We start from the raw sequence: 25419 nt of genomic DNA, 5'->3' as shown, positions 1-25419 counted from the left end.
CAAATAACACAGATCTACACATTTCATATACACATACATACATGCACACAAGCAGTCGACCATAATCGAAAATAGCAAATGCAAATAAATTGAGTCGCAAGATGTCAAGATGATAAAAACAACAGCCTAATATTAGAAAGCCTGCACCTCAAACCCAACATTAAGAAAACATTTCACTTGTCAATGGAGAATTTATTCCGCTACCAGAAATATCAAACACAAAGTAGATTCGAGATATTGGCTGACACGTGCGGTAAGTATAAGGGGACAAGGCATACCAAACCATAAAAACAAGCGGTCCCAAAAGTCAACAGAGTCACACCATGGACAACGACCAAACTCCTACGTATATTAATTTTCTCAACTACGTATAAATGTACGTATACGGTTAAGAGCAGATTACGTCGGCCAGGAGCTTGTACCTCTGGCCGCTCCCCATCTTCGCCGCCCTCGCCAGCTTCCTCCATCGGTCCGCCGCCTTACTGCTCTTGTTCTTGGGGCCCAGCGGGCCGTTACCGGGCCTAAGTTTCTTTCTGGTTCTCTCCTCCCCCTCTTGCTGCTGCTGCTTATGGATGCACCACTCGCAGGCCCAGTTTTCGATCTCTATTCTGTCCGGATACATCCTGCTGCAATATCTGCAGGAAGCAGCATCAATTAAATAGCAAGTTAATTGGAAAAAAAAAGATTCGAGTTATTATTGGTAACTAATTACGTGTGCTGGAGGCGATAACGGCAGCAAGGGCAGCGGAGCAAGGCATCGGAGAATCCTACATCTCCACATATACAGCAGCATGCCGTGCTGCCGTCGCCGCCGTCGCTTTGAGCTTTTGCTTCTTTTTCATCCATCTTTTCTCTCTCTCTCTCTTTGGGTTCGAGATTTCTCCCCCCCTGCCAATTTCACCAGTTAAGATTCTTCCTTCTGATTTAAAAATGGTAATTGTTTAGTTAAGTCAGAGATTTTCCTTGAAGAGAGGCCGTGGTCAAAGACAATGGGAGAGGAGGAAGAGGAAGAATTCTGTTTTTTTTTTTTTTTGTTCTGTTTGACTGTCATATTTAAGTATAAATAAAAAAGAAATTTACGGTCTCCATGTATCAAAATGATCCATCGTCAAATTAATAATTGTTTAGAAAAAGTGAATAGCAAACGGGTCTCAATGTCCCCCTCCAATTGCATAGTAAGTTAGCCATCGTTAATGATGGTCAACTCATTATGTAATAAGAAAGGAACATCATACCTGTCCTCCCTATTGGTCATATATTTTGGATCTTTAAAGAATTTTTCTTTCTCATATATAGTTATATGTCTCATTTTCTTAACCGTGCTCATGAATACCCATTAGAAAATCCTACGGTTGACAAGAAATGGAGTTGCAATAAATGTTGCAGTCAACTTTCAGTTCCCAACATTTGGTTGGCAACAAGACGGTTGACAATGATAATTAGGTTACCATTTGTAGGAAAAAAAATTGTTACATTTGCCGTAACCAATAAGATTGCAGCAAATGATGCAAGTCCTTTTGTAACTATCAAGTGAAAAAAGGGTCTTTGTACAATTTCGGACAAATAAACACTTTATTTGCAAGTAGAAATACATTTTTTCCCCCACATCAAAGTATGCAGCTATTTTTATTTGCAACCAAATAGATATTGAAGTTGGATTTGAAAAATTCATTTCCTATAATAAAAATCAAGACACCCAAATAACAGATTTGAGGTCAACTCCCTAAAAGAGATGAAACGAGATAAACAAGGTTGGAATTCCCACCGTCTTTTTCCTAGTACAAAGTTGATGGGTTGATGCTTTTCATGGGTTTTTTTTTTTCAATATCAAACTAATTGTCGGTCAGTAGTCCTGCTCCCACTTTGTCCTTTGCTTTGTCCTCTTTAGGGCTGTCCATTTTACTCGCTGGCCTGGGCCCGGCCCGGTCCGGAAATCCGGGCCACGCCGGACCCGGGCCAGCCCGAAACAGTACGGCGCCGGGGCAACATCTGGGCCGGGCAGCCTGGGCCCGGAGCCCGGCCCGTGTGGCAACGGTCACCACTCGTGACCGTTGTCGAAAATAAGCCGGCCCGGCCCGGTCCGGCCCGGCCACAACGGTCACATTTGACCATTTGACCGTTTTGCCCCCAAAAACAGTCAAAAAACGGCTATTTTGTGAGGTTATTTTGATCATTTGCCTAGGGGCCTGGTTCTATAAATAGAGGGGGGTTTTCATTTGTTTTCTTCACACCAAAAACTCATCTCTTCTCTCTTATACTCTTATACTCTCTCTTATACTCTTACACTCTCTTATTTATACTTTCTAATCCTTTCATCAAATGGCTTCCGGATCTGATTATGAAGAGCAAAACATATCTCCCGATCCTGAATTGAGTCCTCCTACTATGAGTCCTCCTACCGAAGTTAATCTCGAATCCGGTGGCGACGAATCTGCACCAAGCGCTCCTAAAAGGCCAAGATCCGATGTGTGGAATTTTTACGAGAAGATCGACGTCACCAAGGATGAACACGGTAGGATCCTCACCCAGAAGGCTAAGTGTGCTTTGTGCGGCAAGATTTTTCAAGCTCATCATAAGAGCGGCACCAACCACCTCAAACGCCATTTAGATAAACACAACAAAGGCCAGCCTCCTCAAGGTGATATCCGACAATCCATGATTTCTCAATCCTCCTCTTCTGGTAGTCTCGGTAGTTGGAACTATGACGCTGCCAGAGCCAGGAAATGCGTAATCAGGTTTATCATTCTTAAAAACCTTCCTTTTAAATTAGTAGAAGATGATGAATTTGAAGATATGTTTAGAGATGGTTTTTATCCTGCATTTAAAAAATTTTCTCGTCAAACCTGCCAACGTGATATTTTAAAATATTATCAGCAGGAACAAGGAAAAATAATTTCTTATTTTAACAATTTAATTTGTAAATTTTCTTTAACTTCTGATATTTGGACATCTAGAGCACAAACTGGATATTTATGTATCACAGCACACTGGATTGATGAAAATTGGCAAATGTTTAAAAGAGTTGTTTCTTTTATTGCAATAGAAGAGTCACATACTGGTGCTAATGTTGCAAATTTAATAATTGAAGAACTTATGAAATTAGAAATTTCACAAAGAATATTTTCTCTTTCACTAGATAATGCAAGTAATAACAATGTAGCTGTTGATTTTATCAGATCATCTTTATCATTGCCATGTCATGGTGATCTTTTTCATATTAGGTGCATCTGTCATATTTTAAATTTAATTGTTCAAAGTGCATTTACTGAAATTAAACCCATGATAGAAAAGGTTAGAACAGTTGCTTACATGCATAGTGCTTCTGAACAAAGACTTAAAAGATGGAAACAATTTTGTAAAAGAAAAAATGTAAAGCCTAGACTAATTCCAAAAGATGTTGACCATAGGTGGAATTCCACATATGCAATGTTAAGTGTAGCAATAGGTGTTGCCTCAGCGGCGCCCGGCCCGGACCCGGGCCAGCCCGAAACAGTACGGCGCCGGGGCAACATCTGGGCCGGGCAGCCTGGGCCCGGAGCCCGGCCCGTGTGGCAACGGTCACCACTCGTGACCGTTGTCGAAAATAAGCCGGCCCGGCCCGGTCCGGCCCGGCCACAACGGTCACATTTGACCATTTGACCGTTTTGCCCCCAAAAACAGTCAAAAAACGGCTATTTTGTGAGGTTATTTTGATCATTTGCCTAGGGGCCTGGTTCTATAAATAGAGGGGGGTTTTCATTTGTTTTCTTCACACCAAAAACTCATCTCTTCTCTCTTATACTCTTATACTCTCTCTTATACTCTTACACTCTCTTATTTATACTTTCTAATCCTTTCATCAAATGGCTTCCAGATCTGATTATGAAGAGCAAAACATATCTCCTGATCCTGAAATGAGTCCTCCTACTATAAGTCCTCCTACCGAAGTTAATCCCGAATCCGGTGGCGACGAATCTGCACCAAGAGCTCCTAAACAGCCAAGATCCGATGTGTGGAATTTTTACGAGAAGATCGACGTCACAAAGGATGAACACGGTAGGATCCTCATCCAGAAGGCTAAGTGTGCTTTGTGCGGCAAGATTTTTCAAACTCATCATAAGAGCGGCACCAACCACCTCAAACGCCATTTAGATAAACACAACAAAGGCCAGACTCCTCAAGGTGATATCCGACAATCCATGATTTCTCAATCCTCATCTTCTGGTAGTCTCGGTAGTTGGAACTATGACGCTGCCAGAGCCAGGAAATGCGTAATCAGGTTTATCATTCTTAAAAACCTTCCTTTTAAATTAGTAGAAGATAATGAATTTAAATTTCTCGTTAAACCTGTCAACGTGATATTTTAAAATATTATCAGCAAGAACAAGAAAAAATAATTTCTTATTTTAAAAATTTAAACTGTAAATTTTCTTTAACTTCTGATATTTGGACATCTAGAGCACAAACTGGATATTTATGTATCACAGTACACTGGATTGATGAAAATTGGCAAATATTTAAAAGAGTTGTTTTTTTTATTGCAATAGAAGAGTCACATACTGGTGCTAATGTTGCAAATTTAATAATTAAAGAACTTATGAAATTAGAAATTTCAAAAAGAATATTTTCTCTTTCACTAGATAATGCAAGTAATAATAATGTAGCTGTTGATTTTATCAGATCATCTTTATCATTGCCATGTTATGATGATCTTTTTCATATTAGGTGCATCTGTCATATTTTAAATTTAATTGTTCAAAGTGCATTTACTAAAATTAATTTATGTCATTTTAAGTAATTAATAAAATTATTATTTTTATTATTTTTCTTATCTTTTTTTATAATTTAAAATTTAAATAAAATTGAAAAAATTTGGGAAAAAAAAGAAAGAAAATCAACCGGGCCAGCCCGGAACCCGGCCCGGTGTACCCGGGTCCGGGTCCGGGTCCCGGTTTTGCCCGGCCCGGGCCCGGATTTCCGGGCCGGGCCGGGCCGGATGGACAGGCCTAGTCCTCTTGGTTTTGGGAAATCTATTACTGTACAAATATGTTTTCTCTAATCAGTGCATCAATCCAATAATCTCTTTGTAAGGACTCTTCACTGAGATACAAATGAATACTCTGTAGTAGATAAAGATAAATATGAACTTTGTTAAATTAGAAAAAAAAAAAAAACTTGCACCGCACCTTAACAGAGCTATCACGAGGGGAGGTCCATGCTTAAGCTTCAAGCTCCCATGAGTTCCCAGATTGAATATCTACGTACGTAGAGTTAGCAATGAGATTAGACCCCGGTTAACAATTCAAAACTTATATAACAAACAAATGAAATTCATCTGCATACCTTGGAACGGAGCATCAAGACCTCAAACAACATCTTCCCAGTGGGCAAATATGTAGATCATCATAACCAAGAAGTTAGATTGATCCAATCTCTCATTGAGCGATATATTTATGAATCAAACAATCCAATCATAGAAAAGTCTTGGGAGTAAAGATCCTACTCCACAAACTGAGAATTGCTTTATCGTTTGAACAACTCCAGCCCCGCTCTAAGGTCCAAAATGCATGCGTGACCTCTCTGTCTTGATCGTCTATTTATGGTGACAATCTTTTGAAATGGTGTATCGGATTGAACGACGACGATGCATTTTGTAAAACTGCGACGAAGACCACAAAAAAAACTGTTGGATAATTTGATGATCTAGGCATGAATAATTGAACTAGAAATATAAATTAATTACCGTTCACCGTCGAAAACAATGGAAGTCTTCTCCTCTCTCCTCCTGTAGCCAATGATGGGAATTAGGTCTCTTTTCTGCATACGGTTGAGAGGAGGGACTCCCACCCTTTAAATAGATATTTGTGATTAACCCTACCCATCATGGTTTAATCACAACCGTGGGATTACACTCCGGTTGATCCTATCCTTTAGATATTCAAGATAACCACCCAACTTGATAAACTTGAAACTGTCTAACCAGACCATGTGGTTAGCATCCTGATCCTAACTTGAATCGATAACAACTTTAAATCAAATCCAAAATCGAGTAGGTTGGGCCACTTGGGTTCGTTGGATTAATCTAACCCAACAATCTCCCACTTGGCACAACATACCTCATTTTAATTTTCAAAAATATTTAAATTTTCAAAAACTTTCAAAAGTCGGGTGCGCACCCATTTATTTTAGAAAACAACTTGTTGCCATGATTCTAATTAGGATAGTTTCCGAAACCTTTTCCTTAAAACAAAAGTACCACTAATGGTTGATCGTGAAAACACTATATGCTCTAATATGGCACAAGGTCACTCCACGGTCCAACCGCTAGTACCACTAATGTTCTAAAGACATTTTCCTTATGGTGGTTTTAGTGGAGTGTAATAGAGCCGTACATCCCTTATGGTCAAATCCGATGTACGCCCTTAAGTGTCCTCTGCAACATACACAAACATGTATGCCGTTCTGAAACTTTTACCGGCATCCGCCATGTGAAAACCATCACCTTTAGTCCAGAACGAAAGCCTCAAATGTGATGCCCAATCACATTCAGCTTCTGCACAAATTTAAGAGTCTCTTTACTTTAACCTTTATGACTCTATGGACCACTGTCTTTAATTCGAGTTTCTTTACAATTAACTTGAAACTCTTTACTTTAAACTTTAGTTTTCTTTACTTTAAAATATATATCAAGCAACAATAACCAAGAACACAATGCTTGAAAATATCAAACTGCTAAAAAATTAGCACAATAGTTTCTTTATGAGCTCAAAGCAATCCAGAATATAGTACTTGAAAACAAAACAAAACTACTACGACAACTGAATCTCACTGATCATACAAAATCGAAAGACTCTAAAACACCCATACTGGATACATATTCCTTGAAAAGCCTTGGAGAAATTCCCTTGGTCAAAGGATCAACAATCATCAACTGAGTCGGCAGATGAGGAACCTCAATCAATCCTTGTTCGACCTTATCAAGGACTAACAAGTACTTCACACCGATGTGCTTATTCCTGCTAGAAAAATTCTTGTTCTTTACAAACTGTACAACTGCCTGATTGTCACAATACAACTTTACTGGTCTCTGAATGGAATCCACCACCTTTAGTTCACTGATGAAATTCTTGAGCCAAGAGGCATGCAATGTTGCTTCAAAAACAGCAACATACTCTGCCTCCATGGTGGATGTCGTCACTAAGGACTGCTTGGCACTTTTCCAGGAAACTGCTCCTCCAGCGAGCAGAAATATATAACCTGATGTTGATTTCCTGCTATCCGCACATCCGGCAAAATCTGAATCTGAATAACCAACGACTTCTAGATTTTCAGACCTTATGTAGACCAACATGAAATCCTTAGTCCTCTGCAAATACCGTAAAACCTTCTTTACAGCTTTCCAATGAGCTACACCAGGATTTTGCTGAAACCTGCCTAATATTCCCACGATATAACTGATGTCTGGCCTGATGCATGACACTGCATACATTAGACTGTCAACTGCAGAGACATACTCTTCAGAGTTCACGAGCCTACGCTCAACTTCATTTCGTGGGCATTGAGATTTGTTGAACATATCTCCTTTGACAACTGGGGCTTCACCTGGTGCACAAAACTTCATGCCATATCGTTGAAGGACTTTCTCAATATAAGCCCTTTGAGATAAGCCCAACAAGCCTTTAGTTCGATCTCTATGGATCTGAGACAGAATTATTCTCGAAAACAAAGCTATAACCAGATCCAGAAAGTCTAGAAACTGAAATAAGATTCCTTCTCATAGAAGGTACGTAGAAAGTGTCTGATAAAACTAAGGAAACTCCAGAATCCAAGCGCAGACTGAAAGTCCCAACGAGCTCCACCTTCATAGGCTGTGAGTTTCCCAAAAATAGCTGCTCATTTGCCCTTGCCTTCCGACTGTGGATTATTCCATGTGATGAAGTTGAAATGTGCACAGAGGCACCAGAATCAATCCACCAAGAATTTGAAGGAACATCAACTAAATTTGTTTCACAACAAACATGAACTAAATCCCTACAAACTGTACTGTACTGTCTCGCTCTAACGGATTCCTCATTCCGCTTCTGGATAAACTGTCCGTCCATCTGTATTAAACCATGGACATATAAATCAAATGAGACCTTTAATTTAATTAACTTTAATATTTCCACATCCAATTTAGGGTTAGAATGGATGAGTTAGAGTGTTTTACGTATGCAACCTTTCACTCTATGGGACAGGCGGGTGCATCATCTCATCACACCTTTGGGCAAGTGATTTGACATGCTATTCGCCCCCCAAATGTGATATATAATCACCTACAGAACTAGCCTACACAGTGTCAGTTTGATTTGAACACTTCCTAACCTTTGGGCAATAGGGTTATTCTCCTCTCACTGACATGTTTCAACTATCCTGCACCACTTATCCTGTAGGGGATTTCCTAGACACCTTTGGGCAAGACTAGTAGTCCACCCACAGATAAGTGCAACCTACCAGTCCAAATGAGACTAAACTCAACCTTAGAAAATTAGGATATTATAGGTTGGTCACCTTTGGGCAAGACACTAACCTACTCTACCATAATTTCTAAGTGACTGTTTTACTGATCTTCCTTAACCCCATAGGTTGATCTAATACTGTAATCCGTTTTATCATGAACCCAAATATTTACCCCACCTGAATTAAGGATATAATTAGGGTAAATCAATTATCTTTATGTGCATACAAAAATCTTTATGGATTGTCCAAATTCCTATATTAAAACTTTATGAAATGAAAATAAAAACTATATAGTTGAAAAGTACACAGAATGATATTTCCAACGACTATTTATGGGCTCAAAACGGACTTAAAACGGATCTGTAACGACCAAAACAAAATGAATGGTCAAAACTGTAATGGGTCGGGTTTGGAAATTAACGGATCTGGCCCATTACATAAAGGGTTGGGTCAGATTTTAATGGATCCAATCCATTACTGTAGCGGGTTGGGTCCATTACATACTGGATCGGGTCTTCCTTAATGGGTTATAGAGTTACATAACTCAAATAATAAAAGATTAATTAATTAATTTAAATAATTTAATTAATTAAAACCCTAACCCTAAACCCACTTGACCCAAGATATCTGCCGCCACCATGATTGAAATAATTACAGTCCTATAATTCAAGGTTTTGCATCAACCATGGCCATGGCAAACAAAAACACAGCAGCAAGATCTCCTCCTTTCCTTTTTCTTTTCTTTTCTCTAAAGTGTTCTGTGGCCATGATATTCCTAAGATGGCAAATACGAGGAGCAGCCATGGGTTCATGCCGCCATGTATACAGATGAAAAATCAAAGTTGACCGCAGCCATGATGAAATCAAAGTTGATCTTGTGTTGAAATCAAAGTTTAATTTTCCAGCGGCCATGATATCAAAGAAAATCAAAGTTGATTTTTCCGTGAGCAGCCATGGGTTTGTGCCATGGGTTTGTGATTAAAAAAAAAGTTTGCTGTGGAAAAGTTCCGTGGCCATGGCAGGAGTTTTCTTCATCTAGTGGCAAAGATGAAATTATTGTAGATCAAAAGAACTCCAGCAGCAAAAGAAAGACCCAAAAATTATTATTATTATTTTTAATCCGAAAAAAATACTTTAATTCTAGATCAAAAATCATGCACAATCTAGCTCTGATACCACCTTTGGATAATTTGATGATCTAGGCATGAATAATTGAACTAGAAATATAAATTAATTACCGTTCACCGTCGAAAACAATGGAAGTCTTCTCCTCTCTCCTCCTGTAGCCAATGATGGGAATTATGTCTCTTTTCTGCATACGGTTGAGAGGAGGGACTCCCACCCTTTAAATAGATATTTGTGATTAACCCTACCCATCATGGTTTAATCACAACCGTGGGATTACACTCCGGTTGATCCTATCCTTTAGATATTCAAGATAACCACCCAACTTGATAAACTTGAAACTGTCTAACCAGACCATGTGGTTAGCATCCTGATCCTAACTTGAATCGATGACAACTTTAAATCAAATCCAAAATCGAGTAGGTTGGGCCACTTGGGTTCGTTGGATTAATCTAACCCAACAAAAACACCTCTTCTTTAAGCGCTTGTTTCAGACTCTCGATATATGCAATTCAATCTCAACAGAAAGAGTTTTTGGCTGCTTGGCGATTGAATGCAATCCCGCTTGACAGAAGAAACGAATGGATAGTACGTTTAGGACAACTTGCTGGCTCATTTGAATAAGAGGACAATAATCGTCTAGTGAAGTCAGGCTGAAGAGTATACCAGGAAGATGAATCACGTCTTGTGGAGTCACTTGTGGAGTCATGGCCTGATTGTGTGCACTCATAAAAGTTGAAGAACGCACGTAAATTTCTAATTTATTCGTCTAAATCTCATGTTCCGACCTTTCTTTAGAAAAAATTCCATGCATAATATCAAAAACTTGGTTCTATGCTACGTTCCTTGTTTCTACCCAACTTTGCCCGGGGAACTTATTGAGCCCTCTCTCCCTCATCATTTCCCTGGTCATCTCCCCCATTTGCGACTTCCCTGCATCGTCATACATCGTCGCAAGCATGACATACACCGCAGGATCACCAGGATCCATCTCCATCACTCTCCTTGCCATAATCTCCCCCATCGCCAAATTCCTATGCAGCTTACAGCAATGCAACAACGTCTTATATATCAACGGGTCGTTGGGCTTGAAGCTCATCGTCTCTATAACCCACGCCGCCTCCTCTAGCCTCCCCGCTCGGCCCAATAAATCCACCAAACATACATAATGATCCAATTGTGGGCTCAATCCAAACATCTCAGTCATAGATTTAAAATACTTGACGCCCAAATCAACGAGACCTCCATGACTACAAGCATAGAGAACTACCAACATTGTGATATTATCAGGTTGAACTCCTGCGAGTCTCATGTCCTCGAAAGCTGACAATGCTTCAGTGAAGCGGGCATTTGATGAATAGCCTGATATAAGCCCATTCCAAGATGCTACATTTGGTTCTGGGATCAATGCGAAAGTTTTGCGAGCTTCCTCTATGAACCCACATTTGCTGTACATGTCAATGAGACCATTGGAAACTGATACCCAGTTGTTTAGTCCCGATTTCAGAGACAAGCAGTGGAGTTGCTTGCCAGCCTCGATGGCTGCTAAGCCAGAGGTAGCAGATACGAAGGTGGCAAGGCTGAAACCGTCAATCCGCACATCATCATCGTGCATGATTGGGATGATTATGTCAAGTGCTTTTTTATGAAGGCCAAGCTGATTCAGGCCTTTGGCTAAGCTTGTGTATGTGAAGATGTCTCTATGTGGCATCATCATGTATGCAACATTCCATGCATCATCTATTCGCTTTAATCTAGTGTACGCGTCGACAAGAGAGTTTCCAATGATCAATTGAACATCCCAAGCATCCACGTTGGTCTTTAGAACATAGGCATGGATCGCCATTGCATGAGCTAAAGCTTCTGTAGAATATCCACCGCTTTTGAGGATAGTAGACAAAGTGTAAGAATCGGGTGCTATTCCTGTTGCTCGCATCTCTGTGAACGCTGTGAATGCTTCATTGACTTGATTGTGTCGAAGAAGACCAGAGATCAAAGTCGTCCAAGAGAAGGAATCAAGATAATGTAATTCTCCAAATGCACGGATAGAATCATTCAAATTGGATGATAATTTTGAATACAAGTCCACCAGCGCATTACCAACAGATAAATCTCCTTCTACCCCAACCTTGAAGACACGAGAGTGAGTCTGCATACCGAGCTGTAGCGCAGAACAAGACACGCAAGCATTCAGAACTGCAGAATAGGTGAAGGAGTTGGGCAAAACTCCAGCAATCTCCATTTCCCGAAGAGTTTCAATAGCCAGTTTACAGTCTGCATCTTGAGCGTACCCAAAAATTATTGTCGTCCACAGCATCACATCAGAATCAGACGTCTGGTTCAAGACTTTGAGCGCATTTCTCATCCGCCGACACTTTGCATACATGTCAACGAGTGCAGTCTTTAGTACTAAATTAAGATCGACACCCCTCACGATCAGCTGACCATGAACCAGCTCTCCGTAATGCAACCTGAGAAACCGACAAGCCAACAAGATCTTCACAAAAGTAAACTCATTTGGAGAAACACCATTAACAATCATATCCATAAACATCCTCAGAGCCTCACTCCACTCTCCGGCCTCAACAAGAGCAGATATCATCACAGTCCAAGATACCGTATCTGTACCCTCCATCTCCGAAAACATCCTCAATGCATCCTCCAACTCATCACACTTTGCATAGAAATCCAACATCGCGCTAGAGAGAACAACATTTGACTCGAAACCCCTCTTTAATATCCGTGCATGGATGCATGTGCCAAGATCGAATCCTCCAGCTGAGGAAGCGCAGCGGATCATGGTGGCGTAGGTGAACTGATTTGGGTTCAGACCCGACAATACCATTTGGCCGAAAAGCTCGAGGGCGGTGCCGTGGGCCCCGGTGTTGACATAGGAGGAGATTATGCCGGTCCAAGAGACTATGTCTCTGTGTGGCATTTCGTCGAACAGCTTGCGGGCGAGATGGGTTTTCTTGCATTTGGAGTAGAGGGAGAGGAGGAGGTTGCTGATGAGGGTGTGGGCTTGGAGGCCCAACTTGATTAATGGGCTGTGAGTGTACAGGCCGTGGGTTAGGGATTTGGAGTTGCAGTCGTAGAGGAGATCGATTAAGGAGAAGGGGGACTGTGAAGGGAGAAGATGAGGATGGGATTGGGAATGGAATTGTTTGGTGATGAGAAGCAACGGATTGAGAGCGAGTTTCCATAGGATTGAGAGGGAGCTGCTCATGCTCGAATTTTGGCGCGCTTGAGGGCTGGATGTAGATGACTGTATATAATCTTTTTGGGGTTATTTGTAAACCTAAATATCAGAAAACCCCCTTAACTTTGGACGATTAGCGGAACACAACCCTTAACGTTGAAAATATCAGAAAGCCCCCCCTTAAGTATAGGGATTATCACCAAACCCCCCTTTGACTTTCAGATTTTAAAATCTCCCTAACTTCGAAATTTTATCAGAAACTCCCTCGCCCTAAATTTTTGTTTTTTGGTTGGCCAGGGGTTGGGGGGTTGGTTTTGTGTGGTTCTGTGATAAAATTTCAAGGTAAGGGATTTTTTTTTCTCCAAATAATCACCCAAAGTTAAAGGGGATTTCATGATATTTAGCCTTATTTGTACTTTAACACCCAAAGCTCGACATATTTCTTTAATATGATATCTCAAAGTTCTATTTTGGCAATTTGATACTCAAAATCCTTTGAATTAACATTAATTTTACAATTAGACACCAAAAACTCCCAACTTTCCCTGAACTCTCAAATGATCGAAATTTGGTAAGAAAATGAGTCAAATTTAGCCTCGGGGTAGCAACGGAAAAAGTACACCCACGACAACACAAATAGAGACAAAATGAGTCAAATTTATGCAAATTGCTTGAAATGGATATGCATAACATTACAAAAGAATCACAAGGAAAATGAAGGTAGCTTCATATAGCTCAAATAATCCACAAAAATGGTACATAATAACTAGCAGAATAACAGTCCATTCCACCACCAGAACAAAATGTGATACCCAGTTAATTTTGATCACAAAACTCATTCCATCTCAACAAACATATCCTAAGAAAATTAAGTCACACTTCCTTAATATTGAGGATACAATCAACAATTTAGTAACTGGCATTAATATATTCTATCTCATCTTTCTTCCCCTCTTGGGAGATTCATCCTCATCTTTCTTCTTCTTCTTCTTCTTCTTATTGAGGTATCGACTTAAAGCTGTTTTTGCCTCCGCCCATTGCCTCAGAGACTCATCAGACCTCATGAACGTGCATACATCACTTACAGTGCTCCTCGATTTCTGCTCACTACCCTGTTGCGGTCCTTTATGCTCTTCTTGACCTGCATTGGCCTCTTGTTTATCTCCATTTCCGACCATCTCATCAACAGCAGGTAAAAGCTTTGATCTTTTTTCTGATTTATTCTCATTCACTTCAATCGATGTGTCAATGGCTGAATCACTATTTTTAGGTTGTTTCTGTATCAAGGAACTAATGCCTGGCAAAACATTTGTGATGCTAAATGAACTGTCCGTAGTTCCCCCAACGAGGTCCTTCCATGAATTTTTCTGTAACCAGGACTGGCCTCTTGCTGATTGAGTGGCAAGCTTACTTTGTTCATTTTGGCCATTACCAGTTTGAGGCTCAGCTGAAATTTCAGTTTGAGGCTCAGCTGAAATTTCAGTCTCTTGAGAATCATTGATTCCAAATGGACTCTTCCCAGTCTGCCCTTTTGTTGATTGAGCAGCAAGCTTGCTTTGTTCTTTCTGGCTTGTTGATTGAGTGGCAAGCTTGCTTTGTTCTTTCTGGCTTGTTGATTGAGTGCCAAGCTTGCTTCGTTCTTTCTGGCCCTTATCGGTTTGAGGCTCAACTGGAATCTCAGGCTCTTGAGTATGGTGGATGTTAAATGAACTGTTCCCATTTCCTGCAACAAGGTTTTTCCAAGAGGATTTCTGTAACCATGACTGGCCTTTTGTTGATTGAGTGACAATCTCGCTAGGTTCAGTTAAGTCCTTGTCAAGTGAAGGCTCAGTCGAAGTATTTGATTCTTGAGATTGAACCTCTGAAGTCTTTTTTTGGGATAATATTGCTGAGAATTCATTTTCAATGATTTCGACATCTGCAGTCTTCTTTCGGGGTAATATTGCTGAGAATTCATTTTCAACGATATCAACATCTGAACTCTTCTTTCGGGGTAGTATTGCTGAGAATTCATTTTCAATGATTTTGACTGGCGATTCCAAGTGAGCTTTCTTGTTTGCTGTAACTTCAGATGCATCCACAGGACCACCTTTCTTCCGTTTCAAAGTATTTGCCTTATTGTGGTTCGATTCATTTTTGAATGATTGGTGCTTACTTACGCTTGATTCCTACAAATTTAAAAGAATGGAGAGAAATATTAATGATTCCAGTTAATAGATTAGAATAGATTTTTTAATAGGCTTATTTTCACTTTGCTATCCCAAATTTTATTCATTTTCGTGTGCTTAGCACATGATACCTCCATCAACTGCTACTAGGAAACATTTGGTTGATTGTATCCCTAGCAACCAGGTAAAATTGACCTAAATTGCAATACAACATTAACAAAAAAACTAACAGAATCTGAACAGGAAAGCGAAATGGAAGAATTAAAACTTTGGGGTATCAAAGTGTTAGGTATGAAAGTGAAAAAAGAATAACCTTTGGGGTATCAAAGTGAAATGAAGTCTATTGAATGTTGGACATCACCATGTTTTTCGAAAAAGACAAAGAAGTGGAATACCTGATTAAGTGTAACTTTTCTTTTGCCGCTTCTTCCCCTCCAGATGTTGGTCACAAGTTCGTCATCATCCACCTCCGATTCTTCCTCTGATTCTTCCTCATGAATGTCATCAATAGAGGTACGTGAAAGGTTTTCGGGTGCTGATAACACTGTCTCTTCTTCAGTATTGGGTTCATTACTTTCCTTTTTGAGGAGCTTGTTCATCACAGAATTCATGATGTCGAGCTCCTTCTCATAGTGGACACCACTGTTGAGAGCAGAAAGATACTTCTTGCTGGCTGTTCTGGATGACTCGTTATGTTCCTCACAATCACAGAAATGAATTGGGAGAGCTGGAACTTCAATTCTCTGGAAACTGTACTTGTGTTTGCCTGTTCCTTTAAAGGGCAACGACTTCACCTGTATATCAAACTTGCTTCAGTCAGAATGTATGATATTTCTTGAACACTGAAGAAGGTGTTGAATACTTGCCGCATACTATGATCTTTGGACAATATCTTTCTTTTTATTTTATTTTCTTCTGTCAAAACGGTCACATTTTCGCTCCTTAATACTTGAGAAAGGAGCCCTCTGTTTTGCTATAGACATCTACCATTATCCTAAATCTGGTATTTAACGATGAAAATCATCAGTTCTAGTTCATTGTTTTGACAAGTGTTTTTCTATTACCTTAAAAATGTTTATGATTCTCAGCCTTGCAATATTATCTAAAAGTATATCTAAAAAACTCCAATTCATTTGTGCCCAATCCCAATTTACGTGTTCCATCCAAACATCTTACGTATAAAATCTTATCCTTGAAAAAAAGATCAATAGCGTTGGACTACTCCAGATCACCTGTAATGCCAGATGAACAATCACATCGTTTACAAAAATCAACAAGCAGAACAACAGTTTCATGTCATAAAACTATAACCCAAGAAAAACTGTTCATATGGGTATTAGGTTATTCTCAGAAAAGGAGAAAAATACTAGTCCATATCGACATGTTGCATCAAATGGGAAATCATCCTTAATTCAGCCTTGTCAGTTAATTGAAAAACATTATGTAATTTATGTTAACTGGCCACCATCAACGATGTTCTGCTTCCATTAAAGATTTATACACCATCCTAAGCCTATCAAAGGACTTTGGACTTCTCTTTGAAGTGATATACTAATAAGGAACACTTTGAACGAATCAAATATTCCAGACTCGCACAATGAAGGTCTCAGGACTGATATAACAAAGTACAAAAATAGATATTGACTATTGACAATATTTTCCCCCTCAAGGAGATTAAAACTAGTGAAGCTGTTAACCCCTACCTTTCTTAGTTTTGGAAAGAAAATTCTCAACTGCATATTCTCCATCTCGAAGCGGTCTGGTTTTGAGTTGCCTGCATCTTTGTCCGTATCAGAATCAGTCGGTGTCTCAGCCTTAAGTTTTGCATCTTCTGCCCATTCCCGCTTCAGACGGTCAAGATAGTGCTCTTTAGCCTTTTCAAGTTTAAGCTTCCCCCCTTTCCAAGTGCATCCATTATACTGCATGGGTCAAATTAGCTCGTTAAACATACTATAAAATCATTAGTAGTTTATAACTGTAACCGGAATTTGAAGCTAAATAAAAACTTTTACTACGCCGATAGCAGCCTGTCATGTCAAAATTGCACATGTTCATAAAAGGCTTGCCATTGACATTGAGGAACTTCAGAAACATGTAATGGGCTGTGAACGGCAGGACCAAGTACAGTATATGGACTGCAGAACATCCCTCCTGCCGGTTAAGTTCAGATGAATTAGAATCCCCTTTTACTAGGTCACATTCAAGGCGGCGAGAAATAATTCTCGAAGGTTGGAACTTTGGTATTCATCCTTTGTCGAATATGAGGAACGTATACATTGTTTAAAGCCTTATCTCATTTTATTTCCAGGTTTATGCTTCATGTGGCATAAAATTTCAAATGTTTCCTCTTCTTCAAAAAGTTGAAACTTTTCATCAGAGTTGTGAGATAATGTTTCCTCTTCTCCGAAAATCCAACTTTTCATTCAAAAATCATTCAAAACTACAAGAAACACTTCCCAAAACCTCCCCAGAAAATCAAAATCACGACATCAACAGTTTAATCAAACGCGCGATCGACGCACAACCTAATCGCTAACAAGTCCGGGTGTTTATCGATCGGAACAAGACGGGGAGAACCAAAAACTCACAGTGGAGAAGAGCTTGGCTAGGGTTATGTCGGAGGTGGGCTCGAGATCCATGTAGGCGAAGCTGCGGCCGCTCGGCCGCTCGAGCGGACGATCTCGACGCCGGAGACGCGAACGAGGGACGAGAACGTCCTCTCGATGTCGCCGGAGGAGATGGTGGGGCCCACGTCCCTGAGGAAGATTCTCATCGCCGGCCGGCGAGCGTGAGCGGCCGCTGATTCTCCTCCCTCTTCTCCCATCTCCAGAGCGCCGTCGTCGGGACTTCTCTCTCTCTGTTCTTCTGTTTTCGTAAGAGGCCAGTAAGGATTTTGCTTTAAGTGGGCTTGTGTTTGGGCCGTGATCCGATTCGGGCCTTGAAATTTGTGGGATAAAAAGTTTCACAAAACCTATGGTAAAATGGTCAGATTGGCATATTTTTTCGAGGTTTGGTGAAATGTTGGTATATTTTCTTTTAGTTTTGTCAGGTTGGTATATTTTTTCAATTCCGGCATCATATAGGTCTTAAATTTGGCCGGAGTTACTGTTCCGACCAGAGCTGATGGGATTTTTGGCCGGAACAGTAACTAAATTTGGTCGGAACAGTAACTCTGGCCAAATTTAAGGCCTATATGCCACCGAAGTTAAAAAAATATACCAATATGATAAAACTAAAAGAAAATATATCAATATGTCACCAAACCTCGAAAAAATATACCAATCTGGCCATTTTGCCCAAAACCTATCATCATTAACTCTTTTATTAGAAAAAGTACTATGAATTCAACACCTGTAGAAAGATACCATATAGGTTAAGATTGTTGCTAATAATGAAAATTTTAACTCATCCTTAGTTATGTCTATTAATGCGTAGGGTATTTTTCTTGTACGAAATCAGCATAAAATATATGAATTTTGTGAAAACAGCCACTACATAAATAAGAGTTCAAACGGGACATGTGGGGATGTTTGGAGGGAATTAAATTTTTTTGACTGGAGTTAAACTAACTTTTGGAGCGTAATTTTTTTTTTTTTTTTTTGCAATGAGAAATCTAACTATCTATATCTATATCTATATCTATACCCTTTAAAAGAGCCGGTTCCTAAAAAACTTTCTCCTTCCCAAATTAACCTTAAATATTTTAAATATACTCAATTTATCCCTTGTAAGCGTAATCAGCCTTAATCTACACGTCGGTAACGCTTTCCTCTCCGCAGAAGCCGAAGAGTTCATCGGTTACCTAAGCGCCTTCCTCTCCGCTGAAGCCGAAGAGTTCATCGGTTACTCTTCTCGCCGCCCCACGAACTTCCACTCACTCAACAGCCATGGCTGCATTATCTCCTCCTCAAATCTCCTTCCTTCTCTCCTCATTTCCTAACCCTAATTCGATCCGTACTCACAAAATACCACCTTTCTCCCCAAAATCGAAGAAAGGCACCGCCATTTCTTCTCGAACTGTTCGCTGCTCGGCGGCGAACAAGCCCTCGCCGTCCGCTGAGGTCAGGCAAGTTTTTATTTCTCAACCTTTGAATTGAATTTACAGGGTTTTTTTTTGTTCGAATTGGGAAATTAACTAATTTAATTGGGGATTCGGGAGAGCAATACGCTAGCTTGATTGAGAACTTGGGTAGGTGTAATTTTGAAGGATGTTATTTGTATATCTGATTAATTAGGAAGATGCTCTTACTAGAATTAAATAATTTGTATATCTGATCCCAAGTTTTAATGAACGGCGGCTTCATTCTTCTTCGTCTTAACTCATCTTTACTAAACCCTAGATCTAAGCTTTAGTTATGCTCAATTCACACTATCCCCTTTTAGTTTTTTAGTCCTCTCATTTTGTTCTAATAATTTTGCCCTATTTCTCGATTTTCTACAGATTCAAGCGACAAACGTTTAAAAATATAAACAGCAGCTATATCGCGACTATAAAGTAAGTTTAGTTTAGTTGAGTTCTTTTATTTTTAAGGTTGTGATTTCACCTGTGATTTCTTTTATTTTTTTTATATGATTCTGATTTGGTTCAGAATCACAAAGGAGAACGAACCCTTGGATGATTGGAAATTATGCAACCATAGATTATATTTATTTAGTTTATACGTGCAAAGGAGTTCCCTTGGATGACTGGAAATTATGAATTAATTGCTATATCAATTCTGTTTTGATCAATCTAATATCAATTGTGTAACCAATAGATTGAAGATATGAATATGTTCTGTAACCATTACTTGAGAAAACCTGTTACTTGAGTAATTATGTATGTTGTGAAAATCTGTTTTGCAATTCTCAATTAAGTTTAACTGTGCAATTCTTTATGTTGTGAAAACCTGTTCCTTGAGTGTCGCACTGGTATTGTCATTGTTGCCGTCTCCACCTTTTGCGCCTATTGTTGATGATTCACATTTAAAAAGGTAGTGTCACACTAGCATTACTTTGTATTTTGTATTAACTTTTGTGTTTAAATAACGAAGAGTAATCCTGTATAACTTTTATTTTGATTTTAAATTCAATATATGCATGATTACATGGTTTAACTTGAAATAACCATAATTCACTTCTTTGTTCTTTTTCGCAGGATAAAGGGTTAGATTGCTGTTGTAAATTTTTTCCCTTTTTCTTTTTCTTTTTTCTTTTTTCTTTCATGTTTTCTTTGCCTCTCTCAATCAATCAAAAGTATGTTTAGAATCAATTGCATGCCAGAAGACGTTACACTGTTCAGTGTGTAACCTTCACCCGAAAATTGTGTTTCGAATATAACCATTAATATTTTGACTTGATATTGATTTGCTATGGCAGTGGAAAGTTCTTCTTGAGTAGTTTTGATAGGAAAGTATATATTTGTTTTATACAAATCACATAACCAGTGTAGTTCTTTAGGCGTATGCTCATAATTATACATTGCTTCATATAAAACAGAAGGTTGGGATTCAGGAAACATTCTCTCTACTGTCACACAACAGGACACAAAATTTACTTATTTCTACTGCGATACATAACTGCATGCAGCTGTTCTTGGATCTTAACATAAATAACGTACCGTGAATTCTTATATTATAGGCTTGCATCCATTTGACTTCTACCCTTCTTATTTCTCTGTAGTAATTTTATCTTGAAGTTTCCATAATAATAATAATACTACTACTAATAATAAATCTTATTCTGAAGCAAATATTATATGCACACCCATGTGTGCGTGTATCCTTGTGGCCCTCTTATCTATTTCACCATGCTTTGAGGTTCAGCGCATCCATCTCTAATGCATGAACATAACATTGGGTAGGCTTCATTTCCCTAGGTTCTCTCTTCAATGTAACACTACAATTCTTATTTCATAATTTAGTGCTATCATGATTGAGCTCATCCTAATCAAGACATTCTTACTCTGTACTAGGTCCTTTTTGTGGGTCCTGTATTAGTTCTGCGTCGAAAGTACTTGTTTGTTTTGAGGGAAATTTTGTTAGTAATAGTTGACTTTGCTGTCACATTAGCAAAATCCTCACTCGGAATTTCCCTATATTCAACTTTTACTCCGAGCAAAAAAAAAAAGGAAAATTCAAAAGCTGCAGATTTTGAAATTTTGATTTTGTCATGGTTCTAACACCTGTTTTTTTTACATCCAAACACTGTCAAAAAATATTTTTGAAGCTATATTTAATGCTTATTGTAGGTCCAATGCAAACCCTGTAATCATTTATTAATTCAATTACTTACCTGATACTAAGTAACTAAAACATGTTGATCCCTGGTTCATCAATACTCATGTAATACTAAAAAGAGACAGGACAATGAAAAGTGTGGTTGTTTAAATGAGTTACAATGAACAAAAATTGTGAGAATATAATATTTCTAAGATTTGAATTTAGTAATATAATCTTCTATGACTATATATGAGTATAAATTTTATCAGAACATCTTCACATGAGAAACATAGGAGACTACTTAGAGATTTCAACTGTATCCTCTATGGCTCAAAATCCCCCGCTCGCATGCGGGATTTTCTGATAAATTTGCATTCTCTAAATATTAATAGACAATTATAATTGAAGAATAGGATTTGTGATGGCAATTATGTGGCATGTGTTAGGAACAAGCGTCAAGATTCTACAATAATAGAGCTCATATGGAGACAGACCTACAAGAAATGGTTTCTTCCTCTAAAACCACTGCTTAGTGTTAGCATAAAGTTGGACCTACATAGATATCCTTCTAGATTTTAGATGTCATAGTGTAACCAACTTAGTACCATAATAATCATTTGTCTTACCTGTGTCAGGAATCTAGAGGAATAGTTTTATATATTATTGTGTAACTGACTGCATATGCTTGAGGTTTGCTGGAGAGTTGTTTGTATTGACCAAGCAAAAGAAGCAATAATGGCTCTCTGAAATCTTTTATGTGAATTAGATTATTGATTTCAGATGCTAATGCAGCAAGGAGGAAAAATAAATCACTGACCAGAGTTCATCAGTAATGAGGAAAAGCTGCACCATGTGGAAGAATGGTGATTTGTTAAAATTGCAAAATTTTAGCCATGGGGAGTCAATTTGAAAGCATACATAATGAGTATATTATTGTTTCACTCTTTTAACTCATTAAGAACATTTTGTGATGAAAGTTATAACTTTGATTTATCAAATTCCCCGTCCATATTAATTTCATCCTCTGCAAGACTAAGAAATAGCATGAGTCAGATTTCCAAAAACACCTTGAAGTTTACAAGAAAGGCGGTTAGTGTAGAGGCTAAGGTTTTGGTTAGTTCTGATACCATGTTTTATATTGGGTAATTGACATGTTTCCAGAGAGAGGCAGTCAGATTATATATTTATATTAAAGAAAATAGAATACAATTACATAACCTTTCAATGTGTGACTAAACAAATAGAATACAACTACATGTTTTAGGAGGCCTTAAGTTGTTCAAAGTCATGCCATCCAAGGATCTCCAGTTGTTCGTGAGCTTTTATTCATTTATTTCATTGCAATATCATATTCTATTGGACGGTCTAACCCAGAAGCAGAAAGTGTAACTAACATTTGTCGAATTTGACTTCTGCAAGGTCATGGTTGCTTCATTAACAGTCACTAATACAAACATGAACCATCTATAGCGTGCACAAGAAATATATTCCTCATTAATATAGTATTTTGGTGAATTTCTAATATGCCTCTTATGTCTAGTAACATCTTTTTAAAACAATGTGTGAAATGATGTGCACTTTTGTAATACACTTTTACGTCTAGATTAAATAATTTAACATTTTTTCCATATTAATGCAGATATTCTACTTTGTTGGATTTGCCTTGTTTTTCTTGAAAACATTTCTAAAGTTGTCGATGATTCAGGTGAGTGAAGCAACTTTCTTCTCTTTTCTCTTTATTTTATTCATAGTGATGGTAACTCTATTTCCTTGTATTTATCTTCTTCTTCACTTAAATATTTATTATTATTATTATTATATGACTTCAAAAAACAGAATTAACCTTAGCATATGAGATATTTGTGATTATTGATGCATGTATAGTGTACCAAATTTCTCAAAAAAACCCTCAAGTACTATTGAACATCAATTAAAATATACTTATTCTCTCAAATTATAGTCATTGCTATACTTATGTTAAATAAAATCATTAATTTAACGCATTAAATTTTCTTTTCCATGTAGAAATTTACATTCTACTTCTTGGATTGCATAATCACTATACATTTGCATAAGAGTACCTTCTTCCAAATGACTTCAAACCAAGGTTTGAATTCAACATAAATATATATTATTATTACTTTATGTGTATTTGTGTTTATTAATAATATATTTCATTATTTTTTAACAGAAGAACACATTCTAATACATGAGAGTAGAAACCCCAAATATAATCAGCACCAGATGTAGATTGGAGTTATGGCACTACAACAAAATACAACATTACCGACGAAACAAAAACGTCGGCAAATGTTTAAAAAACGTCGGGAAAAATATTTCCCGACGCAAAATGCAGCGTCGCTAACGCGTCGCCAAAAGTGCGTCAAGGAAAGTATTTGGCGACGCAAATACATTGCGTCACCAAAAGTACACTTTTGGCGACGCGACATGCGTCGGGAAAAGTACATCTTTTAGCGACGCATATTATTTTGCGTCGGCAAAAGCATGCTGAATTTTTCCATATGCGAAACGGCGTCGGGAAATCTTGCACTTTTGGCGACGTACTTAACGTCGGCAAAGGGCAATGCGTCGGCAAAAGTATACTTTTAGCGACGCGGAATGGAGCGTCGCTAAAAAGATTATCTTTGGCGACGCATGATTTGCGTCGGCAAAAGTGTAGCTTTTAGCGACGCTCTATTCTGCGTCGCTAAAAGTATACTTTTGCCGACGCAAATCATGCGTCGCCAAAGATAAGCTTTTTAGCGACACTCCATTCTGCATCGCTAAAAGTGTATTTTTGCCGACGCAAAATTACGTCGCTAAAAGATATTTCTTTTGGTGACAAAATATGACGTCGGCAAAAGTATTACATTTAGCGACTAAATATAACGTCGGCAAAAGTGTTACTTACTGACGCTTATCGACACTAATTTGCATCGCCAAAAATAATATATTTTCTGTCAAATACAAGCCTACACTGAATCTGAACATCCACAAAAATTTGATCCCATTCACATCAACATAAAAGTCTATTTTTCCATTTCCCCTTGAGCACTAAAAGCATTAATTTACAAACTTCCTCTTGCATACCCAAGTACATAAAGTCTCTCAAAAACAGATTACATCAAGGAAACTAGAAACAACAATCTCAAATGTGTATCATTAATTACAAAGAACAAATGGATTTGATGGAGAATGTCCCGCTGATGATTGATTGGCTTCCCACCACTACAGCTAGTATTGCTATAGCAAGAACAGGCCATCTCACACTTTCTACATGCAAAAAAGAACAAAAAACATCACAAAGAGAATGATGCGAATGGGAGCTTTTAAACAAACAACTACTTTTACGCCCAACTACCTCATTGAAGCGTATTTCCTCAAATTCAGACATAGTCAAACAGTTTGAGTTGGAATTAATGAAAAAAATAATTTGCAATGCGATGAGAATTAAAAAAAATCAGATACAAGGTCCTTAAAGATTGGAATCATTCTTCATCTAAGTATAAAATCTAGAATACAAGGATATAAATGTAATTATGCCAGACTCCACAATTTTGACCCATAACAAAGATTTGTAGCATAACCATCACCAATGAAAAACTACTGATTCCTGAAGTTCAATAAAAGTCAATCGAGATAACAGTTTCTCCATCAGTATTTGATGCTATCAGTGAATTGCTTTTCTTATTTTCAAACCGAACCGTACATTGAGACCTGTTATGTTACAATTAAACTTCACTCGCCACAAGGCATCATGAGAGCTATACCATTTGAGGGCAAATTGACTAATTTCAAGTAGATAAGGCCATAATAGATATGGTTGGTGAATTGTTTCAAAATGACTCTGATTGCTTGAGTCATGGATAAGGACATAACAGATTGTTGATGTCTCTTTGTGCTGTTTATCTGAGCAACATGCATATACCATCTTCATGCTGGTTCAAATTTTCAGAAAATGCAAGCAACCGATAACATATTTTACATTTTAAATCCTAATTTATGTATGAACTTAAACTGTTGACATTTAGTCAATGGCAATGATATAGCAAAACAATGTCATTATTGATTTTCAGAAACGGAAAAGAGAAAAGGATTCTTACTATTAATATATGTAGAAATTTGTGCTTCCTGGACAACATACTACATGGATAGGCATCATTCAAATAAATTTCAGACTGGGTTTCGATTGATAAGTTTTCGAGATTCTTGCAACACCATGTCCCTGCAATTTTAAGGGAATGTAAGC

General features: G+C 38.3%; 3 protein-coding genes and 1 long non-coding RNA gene across 4 annotated transcripts; all 4 read right to left on the bottom strand.

Annotated features, from left to right (window-relative positions):
• LOC109823772 (pentatricopeptide repeat-containing protein At5g52850, chloroplastic-like) lies at positions 268-12934 on the bottom strand. Its single transcript, XM_020390177.1, has 6 exons — positions 9717-12934; positions 5723-5764; positions 5323-5638; positions 5166-5236; positions 713-888; positions 268-635 (listed from the first exon to the last, which is right to left on the bottom strand). The coding sequence occupies exon 1, from the start codon at positions 12827-12829 to the stop codon at positions 10436-10438; it is 2394 nt and encodes a 797-aa protein (XP_020245766.1). The 5' UTR covers positions 12830-12934; the 3' UTR covers positions 268-635; positions 713-888; positions 5166-5236; positions 5323-5638; positions 5723-5764; positions 9717-10435.
• LOC109841944 lies at positions 389-846 on the bottom strand. Its single transcript, XM_020410870.1, has 2 exons — positions 713-846; positions 389-635 (listed from the first exon to the last, which is right to left on the bottom strand). Exons 1-2 carry the CDS (start codon positions 844-846, stop codon positions 389-391), a joined length of 381 nt encoding a protein of 126 aa, XP_020266459.1.
• LOC109823693 lies at positions 13503-17842 on the bottom strand. The gene is given in 5 exon segments (XM_020390067.1): positions 13503-14970; positions 15366-15764; positions 16674-16889; positions 17559-17636; positions 17639-17842. Coding segments are annotated over 5 exon segments (2085 nt in total). The 5' UTR covers positions 17795-17842; the 3' UTR covers positions 13503-13734.
• Positions 24181-25395, bottom strand: LOC109844646. Its single transcript, XR_002248091.1, has 2 exons — positions 25274-25395; positions 24181-24443 (listed from the first exon to the last, which is right to left on the bottom strand). It is a non-coding gene; the product is annotated as an uncharacterized LOC109844646 (long non-coding RNA).

The sequence above is a fragment of the Asparagus officinalis genome, chromosome 1 (assembly GCF_001876935.1).
Source record: "Asparagus officinalis chromosome 1, Aspof.V1, whole genome shotgun sequence".
Taxonomy (NCBI): domain Eukaryota; kingdom Viridiplantae; phylum Streptophyta; class Magnoliopsida; order Asparagales; family Asparagaceae; genus Asparagus; species Asparagus officinalis.
The sequence above is the reverse complement of the archived record's forward strand: the minus strand, read 5'-3'. Positions and strand labels throughout refer to the sequence as shown.

Bases quoted from the DNA above. Each gene is read 5' to 3' on its own strand.
- LOC109841944 (XM_020410870.1), bottom strand. From the start codon at position 846: ATGGATGAAAAAGAAGCAAAAGCTCAAAGCGACGGCGGCGACGGCAGC. The intron at 636-712 runs GTAATTAGTTAC...TGCTTCCTGCAG, and splicing joins CGTTATCGCCTCCAGCACAC to ATATTGCAGCAGGATGTATC.
- LOC109823772 (XM_020390177.1), bottom strand. From the start codon at position 12,829: ATGAGCAGCTCCCTCTCAATCCTATGGAAACTCGCTCTCAATCCGTTG.